We start from the raw sequence: 11166 nt of genomic DNA on the forward strand, positions 1-11166 counted from the left end.
TCAGGTAGCCAAAGAAGTCAGAATAAACAAACAAAAAAGAGTCTACCTCTGAGCTGTTTCCAAAGTCTGGTCCCAGTCTTGCAGAGCCAGCTGAAGCCTCATTTTCTCTAAGAAAGCAGGTAAGAAACTGGGTTGGCTGACAACCACCTGGTTGATAAGCTCTAGAGCTCCACTATAGTTGTGCTTCATCTCAAAGTATTTGGCCTTGCCAAAGAGTGCGTTGACATTTTTTGAGCCACTTCTGTGTGGAAATAGAATATCTATTCCATAAATTTAATTGGCATGTTGTTGTTTTTTAAACATTTATTAAGTATTTATTTATTCCATAACACCAAATAATTAATTAGTTATATAATACTTATTCTTTGCTAAGAGTATATTATGGTTCATGTGTATATATGTTGTTGTTTTTAGTTGTAACTGTTTGTGCAATTTTAGATATTTGATATTCTATCTAAGAGTGCTGGGACAAGTCCCAAAAAGCCTGTGGAGTCTGGGAGCGCATGAGACACCCTGACCGCACTTCCCCGTGGTGGAGGTGCGGGCCTGAGCAAGCTATTATAGCACAGTGCAGGGCAGGCCACTGTCCTGTTGGCTCATATTTCTCACGGCTATGGCCAAATTTCGATTTACGGCGCCCCGCTGTGGTGAAGAAGAGGAAACCATGTCTCATATTCTTTTTGACTGCCCCAGACTTGCTGATCTCCGTTTCAACAGGTCTGGGAAACCAAAAATTCTCGACCTGTATGGTGGCATGTATGCACTGCACAAAACAACAGGGTTTCTGTTCAGTTCTTTTGCACGAGAGGATTTGTGCCTCTCAAGCCCTCACTCAAATGGAGTTTGATGATGATCTAAGTCAATACAGTGAAGTAGCATACCACAACAAACAGATTAAAGGTTAAACTACTTAGTTAAAATCTTAACTATTTATTCCAAAAGAAGGGTACAGTCCAAATGTCATTAGAACTAAAAACATGTCTTGTCCTAAGCAATGCTGAAGTGAGTCAATTGTTATTCTGTATCTAAGCTATTTTCGCTCTAGGTTTTTTAATGTACCATCACGTCAATAAAGGAAATCCCTGATTTGTCCCAATTTATATGCATCAAACTACTATTACAATGGGATTATTGCTTGATTGTTTAATATGTTTTGGACATTCCTTCAGAAATGAAGATTATTAATTCAGCCAAGTTCAAACCACCAGAAAGTAATAAACATAAATTTGCTATTATACAATGATTTTGTAAAGTATGTAAGTATGTAACACAAAAATGGCATGACATTATTTTTTTTGCAATTACATTTTACTGCTTTTATGGTCAATTTTTTTTCTGTTTGATAACTTAAAAAAAAGGTTTTGAAGAATTTAGCGAATAATCAGGATCAAAGTACTAGGCATACCAACAGGCCTGATAGCAGGGGAGACAATTTTTGTTTCTAAAGAAAGCTCGGAAATGCAGAAGTCAAAGTCATTTAGGGAGCCCATAAGGGCAAGACAATCATCACACTTACACCAGTGCTTCTTCAAAAAACTTGATTGATCTTTTGGCCTCTCTTCCACTCATTAATTCAATCCAACCTTTAAGCGTTAAGCCCTGTGCCATAGAAATAATATTAAAGCAATAGATCATTTTTATTATCAACAATGAGAACAGTAGACAAAAATTAAGGCTATAAATAAAAAATCAGGCATATAACATATAGGTCAAAAAGAAACTTTTTTTGTGTGTCTTCATTTCTGTTGACTATTTACTTATGCTTTTAATACAGTATTGCAGAACTTTCAAATTATTTTTGTGAAGTAGTACTTATATACTTTCAAACAGAACAGAGTGATGCATCTGCATTATTTAGACAATGTTCAAAATAAAATAATTACTAATGTATAGTAAAGTCACAATTTTTAACATTGAGCCAAAAATAACATGAGCCCTAAGACCAGAAATAAACCAAAAACAAGTCAGTCATGTGAAATAATGTTGCAAGAACAAATTTCTTTAAAGAAAAAAATTATGCGAGAATAAAAAAAAGTCAAATGAATATATGAAAGTCAAAATAACAAAAACATTAGTAAGAAATGTGCCAATACCAACTCTTTAGCCCACACCTGAAAAATCAATTTTAACCTCAAACTTAATTTCCCTACAGATATTTTCAACAGTTAATTAAAAGATGAGATTATTATTAAAACTAATGTAAAAAAAAAAATTAAATCTTTTAATTCTTTGACAAAACTAATGTACATACATCGGGATTTTGAGGTGCCATCTTCAGCATCCGGTCAATATACTCTCTTGCCTTGTCATACTTTCCAGAGTTAAATAAAAACAGTCCGGCAAAGTACAATCCCTGGTGAACAAACGAAGTGGAATGAGTGGATTGAAACAACAAAGAATCACTTTCTGTTTCCTTTGCAAAGTCATGTGTTTAAGGAAAGAGAGTTATACAACTAATAAAATAACTATCTACTTTTACTCTCCCCTTACAACAGATCCAGCCAAAAATACCTCATACATGTCATTAACTCTTTCAGTGCGTATTAATTTGATTTTAAAAACTCAGTTTTCCAGGACAAACAAAAATCTGAAAGGGGGGTAGAGTTACTAAAACTGACGTAACTTTTTTTTTATATAACCCAATATAATTGATTTTATTTTAAAGGAAAAAGAAATGGCTACAAAATTGTAATAAATAAAAAAAAATATATTTTAGAAAAGATTTCTTTTAATAACTTTACACTGAGTATGGAAAAACAAAATATATTTTAAAATTCATTTAAAAAATTATGAAAGATTTAACCTTATAATTCTATAATTAATCCATAAATATTGAAAAATCACAAACCTAAACACTTTATGTCTCCTATAATGTAACTAAAAATTTTATTATTTAAATATTTTGAGTCCTATGATATAAACTAAAAAAGTGGAACCACTAACATAAATGTTGTCAGGTAAAAAAAAACGTCTTGGTCCCGCATCCAATTTACAACCAAAAAAAAAAAAAAAAAAGAACAATACCTCTCACATGCAGAAAATAAAAAGGAAAGAAATAAAGAAAAAGTTTAACATTATAATGCTGCACTATAAAGGTAAGGCCAGACACCTGTATGTATCTCATCAAAACTTTTGCACAAATATCCAATTTTAAAAATCTTGTTCTCTACTAGCATCGAAAAGCTAAGACTAAGCTCAGCAGACAAGAGTCAAGTCCTACAGCCACTATTTCCAAAGATTTATAAACAACAAAATCATATCTTTGTGCTCTCACAATTATTGTTTACATTAATTAACAAGATTTTTTAAAAAGTTAAATAAAAAAATTTTACCAATTCTCCAGCTTGTTTTCTCTCTTCCTTCAGTTTGGCATCAAGCTCCTGCACAGCTTCTCGGTCTGGATAACAGTTAAATGCGAAAGTAAATATGAATTCAACATAAAAGAAGCATCGTATTTTAAAAATAATAATTATCATATAAAAATATTTTCCGTTCAGAAACTCCTTACCCATGGTTTGAGATTTCTTGTGGGCTAACATTAATGCCATAGTGGCACAGAGGTTTACATCTCGCTTGTCTTTCAAGATATCAAGCTCTCTCATCCCTTCCTGGACTCTATCTAAGGATAAATTTTGAGCATAGCATTACACTGTGGTAAAAAAAAACCACTACATTTATTGAAAATACAAAGCTTAAATACAAAACTTTTAAGTAACTAATTAGATTAATTTAAATGAAAATATACATATATATATATAAATATATATATTGTTATAACTTTAGTGGTGGTGCAGATAGGGGTAGTAATGTGTTGTACAATATTGGCTGTAATTTATTGGACATCAAACTGTTAATTTGGAGCCCTGAGTTGTTAGGTTGGTAGTGTTGTGTGGTGCAGTTTGCAGAGAGCATGGATAGAGTGGTTACAATATATATATATATATATATATAAAGTAGTTTTTTTTAATTCTCAATCATAAGCACTGAAGTGAAAGATGATGGCCTGTAATTTGAGAGGGAACAAAAGTATTTAGTCAACAATATTCCCAAGAGATTCTAAATATCTTTAGAAACATGTGCTTAGCCCAAAGACTTTGTCAATAATTTCTAGGCTATAGTAGCTACCTTGAGAATAATATTTTTTAACCTTTTTACAAAATTCTAAATGTCATTTAATAATGAAGTATTGACAGTTGGCAAAGTTATAAAACTATTTAGTTTCACACAGCTGTTAAAAATGGTGACAGAGAAAGACATATATTACAGTTACAGTTAACTGATTTTTAACCTCATGCCTTAACTTTTTATCTCCGTGATTATTTTCCACTTCCACATTCTGACATTGTTCATTTTTCACATTTGTACATTCTTCCCTGTTATGATTCAACTTCAATAACATTTTTGTTTGTAATCAGAAAATGTTACCTTTGGTCTAGAATTATAGGAGACTGCATGCTCTTTTTATGTAACACAAATAATTAATTTTAAGTAATGGTATCACTAATTAGAAGTGAAAGAGTTAAAGTTAAGCACTTTTTTTTTGCAATGAGGAAGTCTCCTTTATGTCCTCACATTTTTTTTTAAATACTTAAATAATTTTTTAAAGAAATAAATAAATAATGTTGTTTTAGAATACAATAAACATTTAATCAACATTTCAAAACGTGCAACATTTTTTTTGTTTAAGACTTCAACCTACTTTGTAAGACCTTAGCAAAGGCTGAGAAAAATTTGAGTATGGGATCATTCCCATATCGCTGTAGTCCTTCTAAAGCTGCAGACTCCATATGACCATAGTATCCAGTCTGGCAGTAGTAATTGATCTTGGCCTAAGAAAGAAAAACTATTTTAAACTATCGTTAGATCATTGGAATGTTGGGCAGCTTTGACTCCTCATTCTGTTATCATTCCAAATGGCAAGCCAATTATAAAGAGTAAATAAATATTGGGGTATTATTACCTGACAAATTCCAATTTATTAGAAAAAAAAAAAAAAAAAAATTGCTATTTTTGCATATACTGATGGGTCAGCATTGATAGATTCTGGAAGAGCAGGCTATGGAGCCTACATCGACTTTCTTGGCTCTTACTCAGTAAAAATCTTTGGACCATGTGGTAGTGTTTGCAGCTTTGATGCAGAGACCATGGCAGTCTGTGAAGCCTTAAAGGTCATGGACTCTCAACTTGGCGAGGGACATTTGAGGGTAACACAGATTGTTGTGGTCACTGACTCAAAATCTGTACTACAGGCTTGCAAAGCCCTGGACCATGGCCTCCCAATATCGACACTGTCATCATGGTTTAACACAACATAAAGCAGGGCTATGGCAGCCCTGTATTAATGCAGTGGGTACTGAGTCACATAGGTGTGACTGGCAACATTATTAGGGAGGGCCAATTCCACCCACTGAACAGGCTGTAAGTTTTCATCATGCTCTGGCTATAATTTAAAAAAATAGAAATGGAAAAGTGGTTTGAGTGCTGGGACAAGTCCCAAAAAGCTTGTGGAGTCTGGGAGCGCATGAGGCGCCCTGACCGCACTTCCCTGTGGTGGAGGCTGTCCAGGCCTGAGCAAGCTATTATAGCACAGAGCAGGACAGGCCACTGTCCTGTTGGCTCATATTTCTCATGGCTATGGCCAAATTTCGATTCACAGTTCCCCCTGCTGCGGGGGAAGAAGAGGAAACCGTGCCTCATATTCTGTTTGACTGCCCCAGACTTGCTGCTCTCTGCCTCGACAGGTCTGGGAAACCAAAAATTCTCGACCTGTATGGTGACGTGTATGCACTACCCAAGACAGCAGAGTTTCTGTCCAATGACATTAGACACATGATTAGTCATTAGTCACCAGTCTAATCATCAGAATTAGATCTAGATCATAATATAGTAGTTAGATCTAGTAGATGATCTAAATCTAAGATTATGGCTATCTATACAGCGCTACTTTGATGCTAGTTATAGAGTTATAGCATCTAGATTCTAGTCTAGGACTCTATAATATAAATAAACTAGTTAAGTTAGTGTCTCTCAACTCTACAGTCTACAGTGACAGTCTAGAGCAGGGGTTCTCAACCTGTGGGTCATGACCCCCTTGGGGGTCGATTGAAAATTTGGCAGGGGTCGCCTTAGACCATCAAAAATAAGGATTGTTATTGTCTATTCTTCTATTGCTGTGTGTGTCTATGGGGGGGGGGGGTCACGGCAGAGTGGGAGATTGTAACAAGGAGTCGCCGAGCTTACAAGGTTGAGAACCGCTGGTCTAGAGTCTAGTCACTCTACACTCTACTCTATCACTATCATTAGTATCATCTATTCAATTCTTTTGATAATCATTGTTCATTCTAAAAATTGTTATTGAAAACTTATTGTAAAAAATTATTCTCTTTTGTCTATAGACTATGATAGTATAAGTATATTCATATATTAATTGTAATTATTAGTTATTAGATCTAGTCATTCTAGTATTAGTATGATCATATTCTTATATTAATATAATGATCATGATGATACTCTAAAATTTATACTATTTTAGTATTTATAGTTATAGTAAAAATCTATCTAATAATCTAATTCTAGATCTTATCATCTAGATCTATTGATCTATGATTCTATCTGTCATTTGTGACTCATTAGACTATGAGTCGACTCTCTATGACTCTATGATTGATAGTCAATAGTGACTCAATAGTCGATATGACTATACTATGACTTGGACGTCTTCACGGTCTTGGACTTGGTCACTTATTGAGTAAGTTATTGACTATGACTAGAATTGACTAGTTTTAAAAAAAAAATGCATACCAAAGTAATAGGATCTGCTTCGGCCATTCTGAATTTTGTCCGTACTAATCAATAATTTTAAAATAATGTTTTCTGTACAAAAGAAAAAAAAAATTATATCGTTCAAGTCTTTGAGTTTACATTAGTAACCATTCACTGATAGAGGTTTTCATTTTGTTCAAAATATGCACCTGTTGCGCAAGTCCGGAAACCGACACAAGGAAGTCAAATATTGAGAGGTTGTATATCTAATAGTGTCCAAATATTTATTATCCAAATATTTTTTTTTCGGGATTCAACGGGCGTTAAAAAAAAAAAAAACAGAGTAGGCCTACTTCTGAAGCAGAGGAGGAAATAAAAAGAAACGGATTTTTAACAAAGAAAACAGTTCACTAGAAAAGTTCAAACTTAAATATGGCTTTATTGTTCCTTGTTGGAAATTTGTGATTACAGGGACTTTTTTTTTCCTAGGCCTAGTTATTTTTTATTTGAGCAATTGATTTATTAAATAAAATGACGTTGTTTCGTCTTCTAAAAACATTTTTGTTAAAGCTGTTAGACACATAGAAACAAGATCGGTTAAAAAAGTACTTATAAAGAAAGCATTTTTATAAATTTACTACCTTCTTACATAAAGCGTACACATTTCTCCCGAGTAAAGTACTATCGTTGTATTGACGTCTTTTTCGTTAACAGAACAAGCCCGCTACGAGACGTATTTTTTAAATACGAAACTGAATCAAAACGATGAAGCCCATTACAAACGTACACCTTCAACTGCCTTGAATGCCTCTAGCCTTAACGTCCACTACTTCCTAATTTAAATTTATTTTATCTGTAATCTTCTTACTATGAGAAATAGTGCATTAAAGACCCAAAAATGATGAATTTCGTAAGCTCAGAAATGCAAGAAAACTGTTGGCGCACGGGGCTCCGCCCTCGACCTCGCTGGGAAATAGGAAGAACGTGTATCCTTACTGGGCCCTTACTGGGGCAGAGAAAAAACATTTTTCGGTTACAGTGTGTTACTATTACAAGTTTGAAAAAACATTATTTAATGTCGAACTCTTTCCCTCTTTAAAGTCTAATAAAGAAAACACGTGAAGTTGAAGTTTAGTCTGCTTCTTATTCGAATAATCTTAAAATTATATATATGCTATAACTATGGATAAAATGTTTTAAACAATCATATTTTAAAATAGAATCGATATCCTTTTTCATTCTTGTAACAATCAATGAATGTAGTTACTTCCCGCGGAATTATAGTTCAACAAAAATAAAAGATAAAAGACTAAAGATAGTTTTTAATGGGAATTTTTAGGGGGAAATTTGATTTGGGGATTGACGCCCTGAACAAGCAGCACCGGGTGACACCCACATATATGACGGCACTGCCATGAGGTAATCGTGTAATCACATATTTCCTTTATTCCTCTTTTAAACTTTACCATCTATATTATATGCGATCAATGCAGAAAAGGAAAAAAAAATACACATCGACTTGCGTTAGCATGGCAGAGAGCTTGTACGAAACAATGAATAATGCTGTATAACAGTGTTTCCCAAAATTGTTCCTTAACGGAACACTTCTCACGTTCAGAGTATTACTTTGCTTATTTATTTTAGAGAGGGTAATTCACTGGTGGCATACTAGTTAATTATTTCAGTAAACTGTGGAACACTTAGGCCTACTTAGGCCTCCGCGGAACACAGGTTTGGGAAACACTGCTCTTCAACTTAGTAATTAAATTCGGAGCCGCACTTTCAACGTCCATTGTGTTAAGAAATAGATTCCGACCATATAACGTTGTCTTTCCATTCAGAAGTTCGAAAGTTTTCAAGAGAAATTCTGATGAAACTTTGTGGGCTCAAGACGAAGTGCATCATTTCTTGAAATCTTCTTCATTCCTTGCAGAGAAGTTTGAAGATTTCTTATGAATTCTCCACTTAACTTGGAGACGCGTGTTTTAAAAAATGAACCAAACACCTCTAGATATTTAGACACAATATTTTCACAATAGTAGAAAAAAAAATGTCAGCTTTTCATAGAAAATATCTTTCTAAATAAATCAGGTCACAAATGGAAAGTTGGAAGTGCTTCCGATTTTCTCAGAAGTTCTAGCAATAAATGCAATCGTTGCAGTAATATTCTGAAGAAACTGGATACGGAATTCTGTTCTTGAAGTAGGTATATGAAGCGTTTGGAAAGCGATGATTTACATCGCCGTTTAATAAGAAAATATTGTAGGCCTAAATGCCGATATTTCCAACCAGCAGCAAAAGGTATTCACATAGATGACAGATGATCAGTATTGCCAAGAAATATTTAAAGAAAAATCAGTGCTACAGTTGTAGAGTCGAATAAAAAAAAAGAACATAACTCGGTGCTAAGGCGATGACCGCTCTGCTATTCTTCTGTTCTTTGCGAAAAAGAAATCATGGCAAGTCAAGAAGAATCCTAGAAACATAATTTTGGAACACGAGCTGGTGGTCTGGTAAGCGCACACTATCTCCTCGGATCCTGGGCCCATGGTGGCAAAGAAGCGAAAGCACGTCTTGCACAAAACACACAAGCAAGAGCAGTGGCGTATCTTGTGGAGAATTTGAAAATCCCCCCACGCCCCCAAATGATTGCTGAAATTGTTTTTGTTTTTTTACATTAAATATTAAATATTACGCAAAATGCAGGGGCCCCCAAAGAGATCGTGCCCTTAAATGATGGCAAAATCCTAGCTACGCCACTGAGTAAAAGATAAAGTTAGCCTGTTATAATTTTATCTATTAATCTCACATAGGACTTTTTAGTGGCTTTTTTTTTAGAACAACTCTTTAATAATTAAAGTTTAACTAGTTCAATAGGCTATCATTCTAACGCCTTCATTGTGCTAATTAGGCCTATAGTGATTGCTAGGACGTGCAAAAAAAAATAAATGATCCAGAGCGCATGCCCACGACCTAATACGTTTGATAGTTTTTGTGGTTCATATTTTGGTTTTCCAAAACTCGCAACTCGGAGTTACACTTACACCTGTGCTGTAGTCAGTAGACCTTTATGAGCGTGAATTTTTTCTGTTTAGTATGAAAAAGTGATCTATTTTATGAAATCATAGTAGTTATACCACAGAAAGCAGACAAGAAGATAATCGGCTTTGTTTCTGTCCATACAACAATTGGAACTATTTTCTACATTCTGCTTAACACCACCGGAGGTGCGGTGTTACAGTGGAAAAGCGCATGGCTGCCGAACATATCTGGGCTTCGAATCTCGATGAAGACTTGGATTTTTAACTTTAGGATCTTAAAGGCACCTCTGAGTCTACCCAGCTATATTGGTACGTGACGACAGTTGGGGAAAAGTAAAGGCGGCTGACTTTGAACTGGCCACATGACACCCTCGTTAACCACAGAAACATTTGACCTTATCTGCCCTATAGATCGGAAGGTCTGAAAGGGAGAATTGACATATAATAACATCACCATCTTTCTATGACTTCATTATGGGAGGTCGCTATTAGTCACTAGCCGAGATTAGGCTATACATGCTATATCAGTGATGCTCAACCTTTTTCGGCCGGTGGGCCATTTTAATTTCCGACACATTATCGAAAAGATAAAAAAAAAATGATATAGAGAATAAATCAATTTAAATAGTTTTATTAGAAACCCGTAGCACTAGGACTTGGCCTACTACTACTTCTACACCAGTAAGGCGATTACGTACGATCGGTTTCATCCCTTTTAGGCCTATTATTGGAAAAATTTGTCTACTCAATTAGGTGCTTGTGAACATTGCAAACGTCCTTAAAACTTGATTTCGGAAATTTGAAAAGTTTCTTCATAAAACACGGCGAAGAAATCTCTTGCCTGTATCGCTCTAAATTTCTCAAGCAGGGATGTCTGGCTTTGCAAGTCAATTAGTTCCAGTTGCAGATCGCTCAGAGCAATCCTCATTTGCAATAGAAAACATTTCAAAATCTGCTGCTCTGTCATTTAGTTTTGATTGGAATTTTTTTCCCATATTGTCCACTCGTTTGCAATGCTTTAACAGCTTTTTTAAAACCAGGACACATTCTTTCATCAATGCTAAAAAGCACCTTTTTTTTACGCTTCATGTCTCATAATTTGAGCAACTCTGTAGCTTGCCCTTTCCGTGGACACATTTCTTGCCTCTTTTTCTCGTCAATGACTTAACTCACTAAGCTATACGTAACTTAGCGATTTTTTTCTTTGCGCTCAAACCAACAATGCCGCCATATTTTATTAACAACCCCCCCCCCTGACATTTCTATATGCCTACAAATCATGATGGCTTAATTTATTATGATGTTCCAAAAAGCAAAGATGTGTCCACTTTTCCCGGAAGTTTCTTCATTCTGAATCTATAGT

At 34.6% G+C, this 11166-nt stretch overlaps 1 protein-coding gene across 5 annotated transcripts in view; it reads right to left on the reverse strand.

The window, feature by feature from the left end:
• The window catches only part of LOC106068616 (tetratricopeptide repeat protein 21B-like), a 43690-nt gene extending 36710 nt beyond the window's left edge, over positions 1–6980 (reverse strand). For 3 of the 5 annotated variants that reach the window (XM_056004007.1, XM_056004005.1, XM_056004003.1), the window contains exons 1-8: positions 6802–6980; positions 4700–4829; positions 3509–3619; positions 3333–3397; positions 2252–2353; positions 2094–2111; positions 1517–1599; positions 47–241 (exon numbers count right to left, since the gene is read on the reverse strand). In XM_056004007.1, the coding sequence (XP_055859982.1) occupies positions 47–241; positions 1517–1599; positions 2094–2111; positions 2252–2353; positions 3333–3397; positions 3509–3619; positions 4700–4829; positions 6802–6828 (731 nt within the window). In that variant the 5' untranslated portion in view covers positions 6829–6980. The remainder of the gene's footprint in view (positions 1–46; positions 242–1516; positions 1600–2093; positions 2112–2251; positions 2354–3332; positions 3398–3508; positions 3620–4699; positions 4830–6801) is intronic. The other 2 variants (XM_056004008.1, XM_056004006.1) reach the window with 1 other exon arrangement.
• Between the last annotated feature and the right edge of the window lie 4186 nt (positions 6981–11166).

The sequence above is a fragment of the Biomphalaria glabrata genome, chromosome 11 (genome assembly GCF_947242115.1).
Source record: "Biomphalaria glabrata chromosome 11, xgBioGlab47.1, whole genome shotgun sequence".
In the NCBI taxonomy this organism is placed as follows: Eukaryota; Metazoa; Mollusca; class Gastropoda; family Planorbidae; genus Biomphalaria; species Biomphalaria glabrata.